Genomic DNA, 20,374 nt, shown 5'->3' with positions numbered 1-20,374 from the left:
AGTCTCGTGGTCCCAGATCTGACAAACCCTGAGCTCTTCGTAGTCGAGTCTTCGAGTACTTCTGAAGTCATCTTCAGGTTCTTCAAAACTTCATCTTGAATATGTGTTCCGAATACCTTCTGGCTGCTTTCGAGGCTATGAGGTGCTTATGCCCCGAGTAGTTTTAAATCTTCAAAAATAATCTTCTGTATGGGGTGCGATGAAAATCACACTCCATATGGAGTAGCCTCCCGAGCCTTAGGTTGAATCGAAGAATGCTGAGGGTTAAATTAGTCTTGAATCTTCTGATCTTTATCTTCCAAAAAATTTAAAAAATAAGTCACTGATGATACGTGCCCTGCAGCTTCCAAACCTTGAATCCAAATCCAAAAGATGAAGTAAAAGAACGTGACATGTATTTGTAGAATATTTTTAAGAAATTTTTTTGATGGTTAAACTATGTACATGAGTTAGAAATTTGAAAACCTATTTTTTGGAGTAGAATATATGAAAAAATGGTTAAACAAATAATTTTCCCAAAACAAACACTAAATTACGGCTCAAAATCAAATCTTATCCTAAGAAAAACTCTTCAGCTTCTGTAGGGTGACCCTGAGCCCGCCGCTGGCTATTTAACCGCGCGGTGACCTAGGGTTAATTCACACTTTCACTTTCACTACTTAGGCCTTTCACCTTCCTCTGCTCTAGAGCCGCCGCTATTTCCAGATCTAAATCTGCGTCACCTCCACCTCCTCCTTCCACCAGCCCAGAGTAGTCGCTGGTGCCGCCCCTATCCTCTGTGCCCTTCCTCATCCCCTCTCCTCAAGCCTCCGAGTGTATACGAGTTAAAAGGCTCATGACATTAAGAATGGGTAACAAGAAAGCTGCTGGCAAGGGAGGCAAAAAGGAGGCCAAGGCTGTGGCCCCATCCAACGACGCGTGGAAACGGAGTAAGTGCCCTTAAGCCGATTTGCGGTTGTTAGTAAATGAGGGCCTTCTTCAGAGCAAGGAGGTAGTCTTGTGGCGCCCAGCCGGGAATGATCCAGCCCTATTAACACCAAAATTTGATAAAATTCTTAGTGGATTCGAGGAAAGAAGTCAATCAAGGAAAGAAGTCAACGAACCAATAGAAATTTATTCAAAAGAGATCGAGTTAAAGAAGGAACCGTGGAGACCACATCATGACAGTTTAGATTTATCTATTAATTGAGCAGAGTTATTTATTTTTTCTTTTATCTTTAGGAGAGTTTGTGTCGTATCGAACAAGGACTAGTATTCACCTATGGGTATAAATATGTACACCGGGGTCATTGTAATTTATCTCTCCATCAATACAATACAACTTTCGACGCATTGCCATCCTCATTTCCAAGGGTTTTATCACCGGTGGAACTTGACACCTGACGTGGGGCTGCATCTCTTCGATCTCCAGCGAAAGGGTAAGTAATAAGTTCCGCCGGCCCTAACAATTATATTGGCTATACTGGTGTTGTTCAAGGCTGCATCATTTTGTGCAGTTGGTATATTTGCCTACCAGTTATCAATTCATATCATATCTGTAAGGCTGCATCGTTTGACCTGTTGCTAGATCTGATAGAATGATGGTTATCTTGGCCTTATTTAGATCTATCGACTTATATCTTTTGAATCCGTCGCATTGCTATTAGCAAAAGATTAATTTTTTTATTGAAAGCACCAGATTAATTCTCATTAGTCGATAGTTTTTTTTATCTTGGTCTTATTTGAGCATTTACTGCACGTGTATCTTGTCGTAACTAGATTCATCGGCTTGTAGCCTTTAGTTTATCGCCCTGCTGCCAATGCTGTCTTCGTTAGGTCCGATCCGATTGGTGGTGATGATATATTAATTATTATCAATTTGGTGGTTCTTTTGCGACAAGGTAGATGTTTATTTATCGCTTCATCCTCATCGGATTGCTAGCCGATGGCTTTTATCGGGGAACTGGCCGATAAGTTATTTTTACATCGGATTCTCAGCCGATGTATGTTTTAAACATCGAGCCTAGATTTAATATTCTGTATCAATATCAGCCGATTGGTTCGTATCATTATTTATCTGTCAGGACCTACATTAGACATATAGCCGATTGTTCAAAATCCTATTGACATCAGCTAATATCTCTACATATGCCTATTGGCCGATTGGCTCTTTTTATCTATCTTGTTAGTTGCAGGATCAAACTGACTGGCATGCCACGAGTCTCAAGATTCAGAACCTGCACTAGAGCTAAATAGATCCCCCAGGTCGGAGTGTTGAGAGTGGAGAATCATCATCGTCCGAGCGAATTTTTGGCGCCAACAAGCCCTTTATGAACATACCGACGAAATTGTTCTTTTCCAGCACTTCATTTTCATTGAACGGGGTTTGACTCTTCCTTCTTCTAATTTCCTCCGAGGCCTCCTCTACTATTATGGTATTCAGATTCACCATTTGAGCCCAAATTCTATTTTGCACGTCTCAATCTTCATCCATCTATGCGAAGCTTTCCTTGGCATCGAGCCACGTTACAATCTTTTTCGCTACCTCTTCTACTTAAAACCCCAACCCAGCGAGACTAACATCAGTGTAATCAGAGGGGCTGGATTCCAATTGAGGCAGAAGATGGAGCAGAATTACATTGAATATAAGTTACCGAGTAGTTTGTTCGGCTGGAAAAGCGCTGGTTCTACATCGGTAATCACAAGCCAGCTCTGCTCCCGGGTTTGACTAGGGGATTAATTTAAAATACTATTTTAGGGCAAAAATATAAAAAATATCTGATCGAGAACCAACCAAGCATACATTATAATTAACAATATCTAAACCTCGTGATAGAAATTATTTGGGCAAACAAAAAATTTCATCCTTGTACTACGGAATATTTTGCTTCGGTTAGTAAAGTAATTGTTTTGAAACAAGTGAACCATCATGCATGTGGGATAAGCGACGAAGACAAATGGCAAGCATGCTTGGTGTGGATGGAATTTCTTTGACATTTGGACATATAGGATCAACTGTTTTGGCTGTGCTCCGTGAAATTTCTCTCTTTTTAGGCTGTTATGCTCAAGCACAACTGTAATCTAGCACCATCCAAAAAATTAGCTACAAATGTTTCTTTCTTTTTTGCAAAAAAAGGAGCAAATGTTCTTCGTTACTGGGTCCGTCACCAACAGTAGGACGTCATGATCTGCAAATGAGATCTCTAAAGGCTACGATTTTTTCACGTACTAGTGACGTCACCTCCTGCTCATGACGATTGTCGATTGGCACCAAATTCAGCACCCCGCCTCACACGTGCGGTTTGTATGGCTGCATACAGGTTCCCGTCAGACACAAATGTACCGTTACGTTACGTACTTGCTACGTCATCGTGTCGTCGGCGTTCGGACGAAACAGGGCATCATCGTGTGGCTGCTAAGCCCCACAACCGAGACCAAGCGGATGACGGAGATGGTGACGACTGAACCAAGGGGTCGGAACCAACCAATCGACCGAATGAGGCAAAGTCAAAGGAAACGGCGTCAGGTCTCGATAGGGAAGATGCAAAGCCGTCACGCCGGCTGGGTCCACCCCAACGCGTATAAATACTCGAGCACCCCGGCCCGGTTGGAGACACCAAACACAAGCACAGCAAACGAGCAAAGCGAAGCAACGAAGCACAGCTTGAGCCGAGAGCAAAAGCTTGTCTCATCCCTCCCAATCCACCACTCGCATCAGCGGCGCCGCCGTCCTCGTCGATCGACCTCCGACCGATCAAGAGAGGCTCATACAGGATGGTGCATCAGGAGGCGATGCCGCTGCTGACGCCGTTCAAGTCGGGGCATCTCGAGCTCGCCCACCGGGTGGTGCTCGCGCCGCTCACGCGCTGCCGGTCCTACGGCAACGTGCCGCAGCCGCACGCCGCCGTGTACTACTCGCAGCGCGCCACCCGGGGTGGCCTCCTCATCACGGAGGCCACGGGCGTGTCCGCCACCGCGCAGGGCTACCCGGAGACCCCCGGCATCTGGACTCCGGAGCAGGTCGAGGCGTGGAAGCCCATCGTCGACGCCGTCCACCGCAAGGGCGCCCTCTTCTTCTGCCAGATGTGGCACGTCGGCAGGGTCTCCACCAACGGTAAGTTCCATGCTCATTACGAGCACAAATTGTCTATCAACTAGTGTATGCGTGATTGAACTATTACTGGTCTTGTGTTGCTAATCTTCTTGTGGAATAATTGTGAACCGGACGGCAGATTTCCAGCCTGACGGACAGGCGCCCATCTCCAGCACGGACAGGCAAATCTCCCCGGATGCGGAGCCCGGCATGGTGTACTCCAAGCCGCGGCGGCTGCGGGCGGACGAGATCCCGGGGATCGTCGACGACTTCAGGCGCGCCGCGCGGAACGCCATCGCGGCCGGGTTCGACGGCGTGGAGATCCACGGCGCCAACGGGTACCTCCTCGAGCAGTTCATGAAGGACGGCGCCAACGACCGGGACGACGAGTACGGTGGAAGCCTCGAGAACAGGTGCCGCTTCGCCGTGGAGGTGGTCGACGCCGTGGTCCGTGAGGTGGGCGCGCACCGTGTGGGCATCAGGCTGTCGCCGTTCCTCGACTACATGGATTGTGTCGACTCCGACCCTGCGGCGCTCGCCGACTACATGGTTAAGGAGCTCAACAAGCACGATGGGTTCCTCTACTGCCACATGGTGGAACCCCGGATGGCCGTCGTGGATGGCCGTAGGCAGATCCCGCACAGGTTGTTGCCTTTCCGGAAGGCGTTTAAGGGCATGTTCATTGCCGCTGGCGGGTATGACCGAGAGGAAGGCAACAAAGTTGTGGCTGAGGGCTACACCGACCTTGTCGCCTATGGGAGGCTCTTCTTGGCCAATCCGGACCTACCCAAGAGGTTTGAGCTTGGTGCACCGCTGAATAAGTACGATCGTTCCACCTTCTACACGCAGGACCCTATTGTTGGTTATACAGACTACCCGCTCCTTGACGAGGATAGCAATGACGCCGCTACTCAAGCTTAAGCATAAGTATTTCTGAGAAATAACGTGCGTGATTCATAGCACGCACAGGTTTGATTCCCATGTTCATCATCGATCTGTTATATACACAGATCGAAAAGAAAAAATCTGTGAGAAGATGTGTGTGATTTGATGTAATTTGTTTTCTTCTTATTTATAAAAGTTTGGATGTACACAATGCTTCCAATTTAATAAATATGTATTATATTTTTTTGTATTTCGCAACGGGTGGTACTAGAGTTGTATTTGACGTATTTTAATTTGTTTTCTTTCCAGAGATTATAATTTTTAGCTTCTGTAACTCAAATCAACTCTAGCATATATATCCAGCTCACCGAAGCAGCGTTATAGTACAACAGTACGTTGACAGATAAGGCTACTGTGAAAATGGCAGAGAGTGAAACCAAACCGAGGACGGAGCCAATTTGGGCGATGCAAATCAGCAATTACACAAAATGGTTGGAGGTCGTCGACGCCGTCGTCCGCGAGGTGGGCGCGAGCCGCGTCGGCGTGAGGTTGTCGCCATTCACCGAGTTCATGGAATGCGTGGACTCCGACCCGGTGGCGCTCGGCAGCTATATGGTGCGGCAGCTCAATAAGCATGACGGCTTCATCTACTGCCACATGGTTGAGCCTCGACTATCCTACAATGGCATGTTTGCTGCCGATGATCAGAGGCGTATTCCACATGGGCTTTTGCCGTTTCGGAAGATCTTCAATGGAACGTTCATTGCCGCCGGAGCTTATGACCTGGAGGAAGGCAACGAGGTAGTGGCCAATAGCTACACAGATCTCGTGGCTTATGGGAGGCTTTTCTTGGCTAACCCAGATCTGCCTAAGCGGTTCGAGCTAGGTGCACCATTGAACAAGTATGACCGTTCCACATTCTACACACAAGACCCTGTTATTGGCTACACGGACTATCCTTTCCTTGAGGATGATCATTATGACTTGTGAGTCAGAAGCTCATGCTTAGTCATGCAGTTCAAGATTTCTTTTTTTTCAAAACGAAAATAATTGCATGATTCATGCAATACATATGGTTGATTTCGGATATGCATTAACCATCAATTGATTTGCACTCAGGATTTTGTAGCATGCACTTTGTTTACTTCACTCTTTATTTGCTATATATATGTGCAGAGAAATAATGTATTCTATAAGTGCTGGAATAAATTATTGATTCTATGAACATATGAAGTGAAGAAGTTCACAAAGGGACACGAGGAATTGAATGCAAGCGTTGTCTGATTCTGGTTTTAGTTCAGGCAGAAGTTATCCATGTATTTTTGAACATCAGGTTTTCTCCAAATGAAAAAGGAAATGGTTCACGAACTACTAGTGTTATCCGTATATTTTCCCCGAGTTCAAATTTGCATCAAAATCAGCCGCAAACCCACACTAATGAACCAGTGAAACCAAATAAATATGACTGGGAGTAGTTCACATATATTAAACCATATCAGTATTGAGATTACAACTCAGGCCACTCTAATGACTGCATTATTAATAATTAACCATGTCATCAACCGATGAGCTACATCATTAAGCATGGATAGTCTTCAAGAAAAGGATAGTCTGTGTAGCCAACAACAGGATCCCGAGTGATGAAAGTAGAGCGGTCATACTTATTCAAAGATGTGTCCAGTTCAAATCTTCTGGGTAAGTCCGGATTGGCCAAAAAGAGCCTCCACTGCCGGAGAAAGGCACATCAGTGCCGGTCACAGGGAGCTTTAGTGCCGGTCCCTGTGACCGGCACTAAATGGCCGGCACTAACGTGTCAGACGTTAGTGCCGGCTATATTGACCGGCACTAAAGGGCTAGTGTTAGTGCCAGTCCGTAATTCCAGCCGGCACTAACGTGCCCGACCCGGCCCGGCTCCTGGCAGCAGGGTTAGTGCCGGCTGGTATAACTGGCCGGCACTAAATCTTTTTTCTTATTTATCTTTTGTTTTTCATTTTTATACGTATGGCTATGCGTATTTCTACCGTATGCGACTACATAATCGTACTTTTTGCATTGCACAGTAATATTAGGACAGCATATTACACTAATATTATATATATATATATATATTCATCATGTATGGAACACTTAGGAGTTTAAAAGTACTTGAGATATTACAAATTATTAAGAACATCAACTATAGTAATTTATCAGCTTCCCCGTCGGATCTTTTTCGGCGACGCTTGTACGGACATCGCCATAAAATTCGCCCTTAGGATTTATGACTTCATCGAGTTCTTCTTTCATCCGCCAATGCTGTCACATTTTTCGATAAAAACATGAGAATAAAAGATAATGAATTAAAATGATGAGCAGATGTGATTGTGCTCACGTACATTGAATGCCTCCACTGTCATTTGCCCTTTTTCACTTGCAAAAGTGTTGATCCACTCGCATACGTAGTATCCACATAAGTTGTTTCCTTATCCCTGTCTCCAACACTATGGACAAATGTGGGTTAAGATATAGAATTTTTCTGATGTTTATTGCGAATGACATTAGTAGCGAGAGTATATTCATACTGGAAAATCAGTCACCCAACAAAGAGACTCGATTTCACCTATGGGCAAGCCTATGTGTTTGCGGAGGTAGCGACGCCATGCAGTATTTACCACCTCGATGAGATCTTGGTACTTTGATTTATCTTGCCTTAACGAGTCGTACACCAAGACCTTGTGCTCGTCAATCCGAATACAAAGCAATATCCAATGAAAGCTGTGCATATACATACACATAACCAATTAATGTTGATTAAAATAGTTATTAAATAGTATTGTTAATACGAAGGGATTGAAAAAAAGAGCCTAACAAAGAACGACTCACTGATGGTTGTATGGCAAGAGAATGAAGGGACACATGCTATTCTTACGCAACCTCCTGCATATAATATTGACTATTTCTTCAGGGTTTTGCTCTACCGTTTTCTCGTGTATAATATCGGGGTCGAAGAACCCGACGTTATGGAAGTTCTTTTTTCGGCAAATTTGAATTTTTGACCTACGGGACACAAGAAAAACGGGGATCAGTCAACACACAAGGCTAAAAATAATGAAACGAGAGACAATACTCACATGCACCATACACTCACGAGAGACTTGTCAAGGGCATCTTGATGGTATAAATCGTAAAGTGCTTCAAACTCGATATATACTTCACCTGCCCCCCGCCAGAAATGCTCATCTTTAATCCGGGCTGGGAACATCTCTAATTCATTAGCTTTAGATTGCACGGCATACCATTTGTGTAACTCGGCCATTCTCGTTGGTAGGAATGGTAGCAACTCTGGCCATATCAAAGGTTCACCAAGTACAAACTTTTTCCTGCCGCGGGCATTCTGTAGGGCCTCCCCAAGCAATTGAGCTCTTGTTAGATCAGTTTGCAATATCATCCCAGCCATGGACAATGGATCTCTTGATTCATCAGGACATTCTTCACACGGCACTATCAACGGAGGGATCGATTGTTTGGACTGCTCTCCGAGCTGGGGAACGGTCTTTGCATTGATCCGTCGATTCTTGGGGTTGTTGTAGCACTTTCTGATCTGCCGATCATAATCCGACTCCCTTTCTTTCTCCTTGGTGGGATCTTTAATGAAGTGTTTAATGAAGTGTGCCTTCGCAACCGGATCTATTTCTGGCTTCTTGTTCGCAGCCTCCCTCAGTAGCTTGCGCTTCAGCAAGAAGGTTTCAAACGATTCTTCTGCCTTTTTCTCTTCTGGAGCCTTCGCTTTCTTCTTTCTTTGCTGCTTATGAGATGGCGGGACCGAAGGTACCGTGTATGCCTTCTGTCACTGACTCTGATTCTGTTGTGCGGCTGGTGATGATGCCGAAATTGGCTCGCTTTGTGCGGCTGGTGATGATGCCGAAATTGGCTCGCTTTGTGCGGCTGGTGATGGCGGATCCATGCTGGGGTCCCGTGCAGGCGGTGGTGAAGGTGGGCCAACACTAGGATTCCTGTCATCAGCTGGCGTTGGTGATCTTTGCCTTGAGCACCGAGCGGAATCTGTGGCTGCTTGCACCAATCTTATGTCGCGCTTTGGCCACGCAATCCATGTGTGTACGGCATGTTGTAGTTCTGTTTCTTCAGGACCTATAGGGATCGGGAGGTCCAAGTCTTCCCAGCGTTCTTCAGTAATTCGGTCAACAAAGACTCCGGCGAATCCTTCAGGAATTGGCTGGCAATGTATTGTCCTGCCTTCTTCTTGGACTTCCGCATAACCCTCAGCACAAACTTTGAGCTTTTTACCATAAAGAACCAGAAGCTCACACTGGGTCCTAACGGCAATGTCGTCGATGGGGTCCCTCATCCTGTCGGCACCCAAAGTAGGGTGCTCTGTGGAAGCAACACTGCTACGACGCTGAGAAGGGGTGCTGAACTCCACATTGGCAGCTGGTTGGTCCGAGCGTTGCCCAACTACTGCCTCAAGTGACATTATCCGGTTTTCTAGGCTACAGATCTTCTCTGCCACTACTGCCTTGCTTCTGCATCGGCTTCGGTAGGTTTCGAGATCTCCGGAAAAGCCATATTTCCATGGAACTACGCCTACGCCTAGGGTCCGTCCAGTGTGTTCCGCATTCCCAAGAGCGTAAGTCAGCTCGTCATTCTCTCTGTTGGGCTGGAAGGTTCCTTCTTCCGTACGCCTCATTGCGTCGTCAAGTCTTTGGGCAGCCTCTCTTAGTACGTCGCTAGTCACAAACATTCCAGTGTCGGGGTCTAGTGTGGCTCCATGAGCATAGAAGTAATACCTTGCTCGTTTGGGCCAACTCAAGGTCTGCGTTACGATTCCTTTTGCAATTAAATTATTTTCCATCTTTTCCCATTTCGGAACAGCAACCTTATAACCTCCAGGCCCAAGTCTATGGAAGTTTGTCTTTTTGCTAGCATTCATTTTGCCTTGAATCGAGGCTGCCATGCTGTCAGCACTGCGCTTGTAATTCACGAATTCATTCCACCACTCTCGTTGCTTCTTCCAGACTTTATCAAAATCTGGTGTGAGGCCCTTGTTGACAAAGTTTTCCACCAATTTTTTCTTGAACGAGCCGAACTGAATTGCCATCTTCTTAAATGCCCATCCCTTTACTTTGTCAGCTTTGCTTGGGGGAAAGTTGAAGTGCAACGACACCTCTTTCCATAACAAATCTTTCTCTGAATCTGGCACGATATCTTCAGGTCGATCAGAGACTTTATTTCTCTTCCAAAGCTTGTACTTTATGGGGACATTCTCCCTAACAAGATATCCCAATTGATTTACAAAGGTCGTCTTAATTTGACCAGGTGCTAGTGGCTCGCCGGTTGCTTCGTTGATCTCCGTGATGGTCGTACATCCTACCATCTTCCTCTTGGAGCCACGTTTCTGTTTAGGCTTCGTCGATCCTGATGCCTGAAAGAATCGCAAATTTATCAAGCGGGTTGCTAGCAACTAGTGGACGTCGCGGCAGGTATTGACAAAACGTTTATCCTGATGCCTGAAAGAATCACTAAATTTCATACCTGGGCTTCCTCGACATTTTCTTCTTCCTCCCCACTAATATCTTGCTCCTCGTCGCCATGATAATGCAAGTTTAAAAATTGGCTGCCATCATTCTCGTCCTCATGAAACTCTGGAGCTATGTGCCCAGTACTACCACAAATGAGCTCGTGCATTAACTTGTCTTGGCTGTCCGTAGGATCCATTTCCACTACCCGAAACAATAAAAAAACATTAAGTATTTTCTAGTACTAATAAAATGTATGTATTTATATATCTTTTACAACTGAGTAAACAAAGCAACCATAATCATAAAGGAAATAGTTAATATCTTTTACAACTGAACAAAATAAATTCCTGAATTTATATATACAGAAAAGAATTATTTAGTAACAATTAACAGACGCCTCTCCGCGCGAGGTTAACAATTAACAAAAGTCATGCCCACATCTTTTATGATAGATCAAACCATACAGACTATATAGGAGCAAAGACCCTGAAACATCAATCATCTTCCATGACTGAAAGTAGTAACACAATTCTATTAGCACTACTATTATCATTGGCGGTGTCAACTGAATGGCATCTCAGATGCTGCGAGGTGATAACTGAATGGCTTGAATGGCAGGGCAGTTCAGTGGGATGGAGCACATGCCTTGAATTGATGAGCGCCCGGGTTCCATCAGAATTCTGCTATTCACCACCTCCAGGCTTGGGGAGGCTGGTCAGAATATTCTTGAAGGTGTGCTCAGTTGCTGAAAGCGAAGTAAAGAAGCATGATTATAGTGCATTAGCAAATCACTAGTAGTGCCTGTTCCATGATAAATTACTCATGCCATAAATTATTGAAGGTGCATTTCTCTAGACTGCATTTGTCTTAATGCACTTAAGAGTGAAGTGAGATACAGTATGTATAAAGACAGATTCAAAGTCAACTGAATGCGTCATCAAGTTGATGGTTCATTGAAAATTACCCGATTATAGATATCATTAACATGCCAATGAGACTAGGAGCAGCCACATAATGTTAAATTGTGTGTGCAAGGCTAGGAGCAGCCACATAATGATACACCCGTCAGTAGTAGTAATGGCATTCTTCCATTATCTAAAAAAAATTGGTAGTAATGTCATTATGTTAAATTGACCTCACTAGATGTACAATGCTTATTAAAATGCTATCATCGTGTGTGCAAGGCTATGTGCTTTGATTTCTGGTTATATGCTTATTTTGTTCATCTATAGAAGGATTGGCTTGCTTGTAACGATTTAGTAGGTTCTTTCATTGTACACACTAGTTTTGGTGGATTTGGCCAATGTTTACAATTTTTCATGTAGTAGTTAATATTTTACAATTTTGTGCATGAACTCATACTTGTTTCCTTGTTATTTCCTTTAAAAAAAAGAACCTAGAGAAGAAATACGAGGAAAGGACAGGACTAACTAATCCTGAAACTGTTGATAACTATCAGGGTACAAAGGATGTCTTTAGTTTTTCGAGATGAAGGGTTGTAGCAGGTCTGTTTCATCTCAATACCTTTCTAATTTGGCTAACTTCTCATTCACTGTCTGGTGATTCTAAGAAAATTTTGTTTTCCATTTTATGGACAGACTCTGGAAATTTTGCAAATACATCATCAAGCTGAGCTTTAGCCTGAAGAGTTTTTGGGACAGCTCACACACTTGCACGCACACACACTACTTTAGTTGCAGTGTTGGCAATCTTGCTATGTCTAATTTTCTGCAATATCAATTGAACTAGAGACAGCAAGTTCACTAGTTACAAATGAGGTTTAATTTTTAATGGTTATGTCTGTATTACTGTTTTAATTTTTTTATTTCTTCATTTTCTTATTAATAAACATACCACAGAGACATACAATTTTTTTTAAGCTATGAGATAAGTTTGTAGCTGGCCCTTACTGCATGCAAATGCATCATTTTTGTCTCAACATTAGGACCATATCATAAGATAGTGTGCCATCATCATCTATTTCATTATGTGATGCACGTAACGGAGATGTTCCTTTTGAAACTAACTTTGTTGCATCCCAGAATAATAGTCAATGGACTTGTTTCATTTTCATGTTTTATCATTTATCAAGCAGTTCATGGTAAGAGCTTTCATGTTTGTATTTATTAGGCCTTACACTTTTGTATGTAAATATAATCTTTATAACACCACATCTGTTTTGGCTGGTTTGATTGTTGTACAAGCATGCAAAGACAGTATGGAATGTAAATGACGTACCTCGTTCATTAACAAATGGTTGTCACCAGCTGCCCAAAACTTTTGAATTTTGGCATCAATATGTTTTAGATATATAGACCACGTAAAAATTGTAACTTTGGATTTATGTCATGTCTGCACTTCAAATTACTGGTGCTGTCACATTCTATCACTAATTAGTTCTTTTTAGTGCACTGACCAGTATTTTTGCATTTGCTACTTCTACCATTCTTGATCAAAGTTTTCAATATACAGTTTGTTTTGCTCCTTTGTATTGTATTGTCACAATAACTCTTGACAGAAAAAAAACACTTCTTCACTTATGATCATGACAATATTTTCTTAAAATGTATTCAGAGAGAATTTTGCTAACTCCATTTCCTTGTGGATCTGGACATAAACACATTGTTGCAAAAAAAATTCATTAATCAGTTCGTGATGCTAGGCAAATTGGGCGTCAACTAGACTGTAAGTTTGTCTTACAATTACGCAATGTAAGATGATGCATCTATGGAAACGTGAAAAATGTCCCGTAGAGGACAAGGTGCTCACCGCGAATCCGTTTTTGCGATCGGAGGGCGAGGAGGGAGGGGTCGATGGTGGGGGCCGGAGCTTTGGGCGCCGCAGCAATGGCGCGAGGACACCGAGCAGTGGCGCGAGGACCTCGAGACGGCAGGGGCAGCCGGGCGGCCGGGCTGCGTGGAACGGGCCGCGCGCGAGGACGATGAGGTGCGCCGCGGCCGGAGCTTCGGGCGGCGGCAGCAATGGGGCGCGAGGACGCAGAGCAGTGCCGCGAGGACCCCGAGGCGGCAGGGGCAGCCGGGCGGCCGGGCTGCGCGGAACGGGCACGCGCGAGGAAGACGACGTGCGCGGCGGCCGGAGCTTCGGGCGGCGGCAGCAATGGCGCGAGGACGTCGGGGCGGCGGGTAAGTTGGGGGCGACGTCGATCTGAAAGGGCAAAGGGGCTAATTTGTTGGGGGGATGGCGCGGTTAGTGCCGGCTGACATTACCAGCCAGCACTAACCCGCCCACGTGATGTCAGATGGGCAAGTTAGTGCCGGCTAGTGGTACTAGCCGGCACTAACGTGCTCAAGTTAGTGCCGGCTGGTATTACTAGCCGGCACTAACGTGTACCATCCGCGCGGGAATTGGCGCACGGGAACTGACCACGCCAGTTCCCATTTACACTAAATTTGTAGTATTCATAAATTTGTTCAACATAGGCTTAATAATTAGAATAATATAACAAAAATTTATATCTTATTTTTAGCTACACAATAATTATAGTAATTATATGTACACAATAATAATAGTAATTGAAGTAAATTAACGAATATGCAACCATTATCAATTATGTGTAGCGTAAAGGGTTTATATGTGTATATGTTTCTGTTATTGATAATAAATCGAAAACATTTCATTTTGATCCATGCAAAATTCTTCAAAAAACTTTCCAATAGTAGCCTATACAATGATATAATCAATTCGCATATTACTTGATTATTTGTTTGTAATTTAATGTTTCAATGCTTCTATTAATGCAAAATTAGTGAATGTAAATAATATTTATACCATGCAAAAATATAATATTATCTGAAGATGATATTATGTCATCATTGGAGAAATAGTATCAAGAAATGAGATAAATACGATGCGGTGCGTTACATTACATCACTGATTGAGAGAATTCAATACATAATTTATATAAAAATACTACTCATTATCATTATCTACTGGAACATTGATAATCTTCCTTTTGACGAAAGTGCCTTGAGCGTGATCACAGCGTAAGTAAGGTGTGTCCTCTTTGGATAAGAGGATGCTAGGGTCAACGTCAACTGAGAATGGAGGAAGGTCATCAATCTGGTCATAATCTTTCGAATTGTCCGAAATATCCTCAACTCCAACAACTTTTCTTTTTCCTGGAAGAACTATGTGCCGTTTCGGCTCATTTCCAGCCTTGTCTGCTTCAGGCGTCTTATCTGACTTCTTCTTCGGTTTGCTCGACATGTCCTTCACATAGAACACTTGTGTCACATCCTTGGCTAGAAAAAATGGTTCATCTTTATATCCAATCTTTTTAAAGTCAACTATGGTCATCCCATACCGGTCCTTCGTTACGCCTCCTCCAGCTACCCATTCGCAACGAAATAAAGGGACAACTATGGGTCCATATTCAAGTTCCCGTATCTCCTCTATGACACCATAGTAGTTGTTCTTTTCTTCATTATTGTTTACTATACACATACGAGCACCACTGTTTTGGTTGGTGCTTTTTTTGTCTTGAGCTCTCGTATAAAATGTATACCCATTGATTTCGTACCCTTGGTATTGCTAGACAGTGATTGATGGTCCCCTAGCCAGCCATTGAAGTTTTTGATCAACTGTGTTGTTGCCCAATAATTTTCGTCTGAACCAGCCATCAAAAGTTTTTATATGTTGGCGTGTAATCCAAGAAAGATTCTTTTGTGGATTTTTAGACTGTATAATATTCATGTGCTCATCAATATATGGAGCCACCTTGGATGAATTCTGAAGAACCGTGAAGTTTGCTTGGCTGAATTCACTACAAGGGATGTGCACATTACATTTCTTTCCTAGTGTGCCTTTTCCCTTTAGTCGCCCCTCACGGTGTGACACGGGGAGCCCAATCGGATTGAGATCAGGAAGATAGTCAACGCAAAACTCAATAACCTCCTCGGTTCCATAGCCCTTAGCAATGTATCCTTCTAGGCGAGAATGTTTACGCACGTACTTCTTCAATACTGCCATGAACCTCTCGAAAGGGAACATATTGTGTAGAAAAATAGGACCCAGAATAGTTATTTCTGTCACAATATGAACTAGAAGGTGTGTCATAATATTGAAGAAGGAAGGTGGGAAGACCATCTCAAAGCTGACAAGACATTCGACAATGTCTTTCTGCAGCTTTATTAGATTATTTGGATTAATTGCTTTCTGTGAAATTTCATTCATGAATGCACAAAGCTTTACAACTGCCAATCTCACATTTTCCGGTAGAACACCCCTCAGTATAACCGGAAGTAATTGTGTCATCAGAACGTGGCAGTCATGGAACTTCAAGTTTTGGATTTTCTTCTCTTTCACATTTATTATGCCCTGTATATTTGAGGAGTACCCAGACAGGACCTTGATACTGTTCCAGCAATCGAACATGCTTTCCTTCTCCTCTTTACTCAGATTATAGCTGGCAGGTTTTAAATAGTGGCGTCCTTTGTCTCTCTTCTCGGGTTGCAAGCCTTGTCGTCCAGCTAGCATCCACATGTCGCGCCTTGCTTCCAATGTGTCTTTTGACTTACCATACACTCCCAGAAAGCCTAGTAGGTTGACGCAAAGATTCTTCGACAGATGCATCACATCAATTGCGTTGCGAACCTGTAAGACTTGCCAATAAGGTAGGTTCCACAATATAGACTTCTTCTTCCACATTGGAACATGTCCCTGGTCATCCTTCGGAACAGGTTGGCTACCGGGACCCTTTCCAAATACTACCTTCACATCCTTGATCATCGAGAACACACGCTTTCCATTACGGAACAGAGGCTTACGACAAGTTTCGGGCTCTCCTTTGAAATGCTTCCCTTCGGTTCTTAGGGGGTGATCGGTAGGAAGGAATCGGCGATGGCCCATGTATACGCACTTCTTACAGTGTTTCAAATAAATGCTATCGGTTTCATCATAACAGTGGGTGCAGGCCATGTATCCCATGTTCGACTGTCCCGAAAGTTTTGCAAGTGCAGGCCAATCATTGATGCATACAAAAAGCAAAGCTCGGAGGTTGAAAGACTCCTGTTTGTACTCATCCCACACATGTACACCTTCTTCTTTCCAGAGCAGTAAGAGATCATCCATCAAGGGTTGCAGGAACACATCAATATCGTTGCCAGGTTCTTTTGGCCCTTCTATAAGCACCGGCATCATGATGAACTTACGCCTTAGGCATAACCAAGGAGGAAGGTTGAACATACATAGGGTCACGGGCCATGTACTATGAGCGCTGCCAAACTCACCGTACGGATTCATTCCATCCGCACTTAGAGCAAATCTTATATTCCTTGGGTCGTTGTCAAATTGAGGATACTCTCGGTTAAGGTTTCTCCACTGGGACCCATCTGCTGGGTGTCTGATCATGTGATCCTCCTTACGGTCTTCTTTGTGCCACCGTATCAACTTAGCGTTGTCCTTATTTTTGAAAAAGCGCTTCAGACGTGGTATTATAGGGAAGTACCACACCAACTTTGCGGGAACTCTCTTCTTTACCGGCTCCCCATCAACATCACCTGGATCATCTCGTCTGATCTTATACCGCAATGCGCTGCAAACAGGACAAGCTTCCAAGTTCTCGTATTCGCCGCGATACAGGATGCAGTCGTTAAGACATGCGTGAATCTTCTGCATGTCCAATCCAAGAGGGCAAACCATCTTTTTAGCTTCGTATGTTGTTGACGGCAGTTCATTACCCTCAGGAAGCATGTTCTTTACAATCTTTGATAGCTCACCAAATTCCTTATCGGTGACACCATTAATTGCCTTCCATTTCAGCATCTCTAGCGTGGTACCCAACTTCTTCTCAAACTAGGGAACAACGGCCTTTTGTGATCCTCCAACATCTTCTCAAACTTTAATGCCTCCTTCACAGTGTCACTGTCTTTCTATGCATCAAGCAACGCCTGACCTAGCTCGTCAGGTGGCTCCTCTTGTGCAACATTTGCTTCATCCTCGTCCATTGGTTCATCTTGAAAGCTACCTGTTTTATGAACCCATGCCCAATTTGGAAGATTGTTATCACCATCGTCATCTTCTTCATTATCTTCCATCATAACTCCAACTTCGCCGTGCTTAGTCCAAAGGCTATAGTTACTCATGAAACCATTTAAGGCCAGGTGATTCCATAGAGTTTCTCTTTTCTGGAATTCCTTTTTATTTTCGCAAACACTGCATGGACAACACATTAAACCCTTTGGCGACCTATTTGCATTGCTGCCTTGAGAAAAGAATCTAAACCCTGAATCCACGCCGAGGTGCTCCGGCTTCCGTGCATCCATTGCCGGTCCATCTGTACAAATTAAAAAAATCATGCTCATTATTCCTAAAAACAGGTTATTATGAAGTAATTCAAAAAAAATATAAATGTGTCATAGGCCACCTATCTAGTAAATTTAAACTAAATAGCAAAATAAATTGGCACAATAACATATACACATGTCACCATGAAATAATTCAAAAAAATCATTCTAAATGTGTGATGGTCAAACTATATAATAATCATTCTCTAAAAAGCAACTAATCAATTCTACCTTGCTCAAATTAATGAACAAATTAATGAATCATGCTCATTGTCCCTCATCCTTAAAATCCCTAAAATTTTGCATAGTAACATATACACATGTCACCCCTCTAAACTTTATGCCCAAGAAAATGAGCACACCCTAAATCATGGCGAGTACTGCGAGTTCTAATTTGCGGTTGTTCTGGGTCGTTTTATGTGATTTTACAAGTGCCCTGTTGCTTTGTTGATGACTTGTGTTTTTGCGAGTTTGTTGGTGGTTTTTGTTCGTGGTGGCGGTTGTTCCGGGTCGTTTCTGTTATTTTACAACTACCCTGTTGCTTTCTCGTGACGACTTGCGTTTTTGCGAGTTTGTTGGTGGCTTTTGTCCGTGGTATTTTCTCCGTTCGTTTTGACTTTTTTTAATAGATTTATAGGTTTTACAATACACCTAGACGTAATATATATATATATATATGCAGATGCATAGAAAAACTATGAATTTAGAAAAGTCTAAACGACTGATAATTTGAAACGGAATGGAGGGAGTAGCTTTGAGAGTGAAACTGTGAGAAACTCTCCAGAAGCTGATAACTATACTACTCTAGCTGGTGCTTTATGTGATGCTGATGATCCAAATCCCAAAGTATGTTCTGTCCTTTTATTTCGAGTTTTCTTGAGTGGCTTTGTTCTGTTTCACTAGTTAGGTATATAGTGTTTCTTTAACAAATCGTATTTTCGGTGTAATCGGATCCATTATTTCAATAATTAGCTCATTAGCTAAATAAGCCAAATTTATCACTATAGCAGGAAATTTATCAATAATTAGCTCATTGTCCCTCATCCTTAAAATCTCTAAAATTTTGCATAGTAACATATACACATGTCCCCGTGAAATAATTCAAAAAAATTACTCTAAATATGTCATAGTCAAACTATCTAGAAAACCTTCTCTAAAAAGTAACAAATCGATTCTATTTTGCTCAAATTAATGAACAAATCGGAAAATGATGCTCATTTTCCCTCAACCTTAAAATCACTATTTTCTTTATCTAGAAAAGTATGAAACAAAGAATAAACACCGTGAAAGAAGAGTGGAAGAAGCTAACCTTTTGTGCACTTGGATGGGTGAAATCCTCACAAATTTGGGGAAAAATGGGCAGCACCTCCCCTGTAACACGCCATGAGAGTGAAGGAGGGCTCGGGAAGAAGAAGAGTGGCAAATGAAATGGAGGGAGGGCTGGGATGTAGTGGCTTTAGCCGGCACTAACTGTGTACGTTTAGTGCCGGCTAGAGCAGACAGCCGGCACTAATTTGTGCCGGCTAGATATGCCGACCGGCACTAACGTGCGTTTTGACCGTTGTGGCAGCCGTCTGACAGTTGGGGGGATGGCACGTTAGTGCCGGCTGATATTTCTAGCCTGCACTAATGTGCCCGCCTTACACTGTTGAGGCACGTTAGTGCCGGCTCGTTCTTGACCGGCACTAACGTGCTGGTACCGATAGACCATTTTCTAGTAGTGCTCCCATAGCCCATAGGCGATGAGGTCAGTGTAACCATCGGTCACCACTTGTTGCCTTCCTCCCGATCGTATCCGCCTGCGGAAATGAATTATGAACGTGCCCTCAAAGGCCTTCCGGAATGGTAGGAGGCTATAAGGGATCTGCCTGCGCCAGTCGACATCGTTGGCCATCCGAGGCTCCACCGTATATGCTGTAACACCCTATTTTTCAAATCATGAACTTAAATAAATTTTGCTAGACTTTTGCAGTTTTGCAGGATCCATAAGGTTTCATTCAATTTCCTTTCAATTTTAAAACATTTACCGTGAATTAACAATAATATACTTAGCCTAAAAAATATAAGTAAATATAGGTCTTGTGCATTTCATGCCGCATTGCATTATTTTATTACTTTTCTTTTATTTGAATTTAAATTTTAAATTCAATTCAAATATATTAGAACATATTTATTTTTTCTCTCTCTCTCCTTTTCTCCTCTTAGCCCGGCCCAGCTCCCTCTTTCTTTTCTTTACTCCTACGCGGCCCAGCCGGCCCAATCCCCTTCCCCTTTCCCTTCCTCCTGTGTGGCCCAACCTAACCGGCCGCTCCGCTCCTCCTTTCCCGGCCCAGCGGCCCAACCCGACGCCCCCTCAATCCTCCCCTTCCTCTCCCTCACCGCCAGGCGGGACCCACCTGTTGGGCCCGTCCTCAAGCTCAAGCCAGGCTCGGACTCGCGCCCGAGTCTGGCCGTGACCGCCTCCCCACGCGCCTCGGGCCCGCACGTCGAGATCCCGTAACCGTCCCCGCACCCCTGGATCGCATCGTAGCCGTAGCCGCCATCCCTCCTCGCAAACCCTAGCTAATTCGCGCCGCCGCCTATGTCGAGCTCGGGGT

The 20,374-nt window shown here is 43.7% G+C and overlaps 2 protein-coding genes, 1 long non-coding RNA gene and 1 pseudogene across 3 annotated transcripts; 3 read left to right on the top strand and 1 right to left on the bottom strand.

Annotated features, from left to right (window-relative positions):
* Positions 1 to 3,610: 3,610 nt before the first annotated feature.
* LOC112889664 (putative 12-oxophytodienoate reductase 5) lies at positions 3,611 to 5,207 on the top strand. Its single transcript, XM_025956409.1, has 2 exons — positions 3,611 to 4,093; positions 4,212 to 5,207. Exons 1-2 carry the CDS (start codon positions 3,754 to 3,756, stop codon positions 4,991 to 4,993), a joined length of 1,122 nt encoding a protein of 373 aa, XP_025812194.1. The 5' UTR covers positions 3,611 to 3,753; the 3' UTR covers positions 4,994 to 5,207.
* A 215-nt stretch (positions 5,208 to 5,422) lies between these two features.
* On the top strand, positions 5,423 to 5,947 carry LOC112890539 (putative 12-oxophytodienoate reductase 5). The gene has a single exon (XM_025957416.1). The coding sequence runs from the start codon at positions 5,423 to 5,425 to the stop codon at positions 5,945 to 5,947; it is 525 nt and encodes a 174-aa protein (XP_025813201.1).
* A 580-nt stretch (positions 5,948 to 6,527) lies between these two features.
* Positions 6,528 to 20,374, bottom strand: part of LOC112890538 — a 28,574-nt pseudogene continuing 14,727 nt past the window's right edge.
* Positions 11,864 to 12,290, top strand: LOC112889807. The gene is made up of 2 exons (XR_003228203.1): positions 11,864 to 11,978; positions 12,072 to 12,290. It is a non-coding gene; the product is annotated as an uncharacterized LOC112889807 (long non-coding RNA).

This window comes from Panicum hallii, chromosome 4, assembly GCF_002211085.1.
Source record: "Panicum hallii strain FIL2 chromosome 4, PHallii_v3.1, whole genome shotgun sequence".
Lineage (NCBI taxonomy): Eukaryota > Viridiplantae > Streptophyta > Magnoliopsida > Poales > Poaceae > Panicum > Panicum hallii.
Note: the sequence above shows the minus strand (reverse complement) of the source record. Positions and strands in the feature narration are given on the sequence as shown.

Excerpts from the sequence above, each read along its gene's own strand:
- LOC112889664 (XM_025956409.1), top strand. The coding sequence starts at position 3,754 with ATGGTGCATCAGGAGGCGATGCCGCTGCTGACGCCGTTCAAGTCGGGG. Across the intron at positions 4,094-4,211 it reads CGGCAGGGTCTCCACCAACG|ATTTCCAGCCTGACGGACAG; the intron begins GTAAGTTCCATG and ends ACCGGACGGCAG.
- LOC112890539 (XM_025957416.1), top strand. The coding sequence starts at position 5,423 with ATGCAAATCAGCAATTACACAAAATGGTTGGAGGTCGTCGACGCCGTC.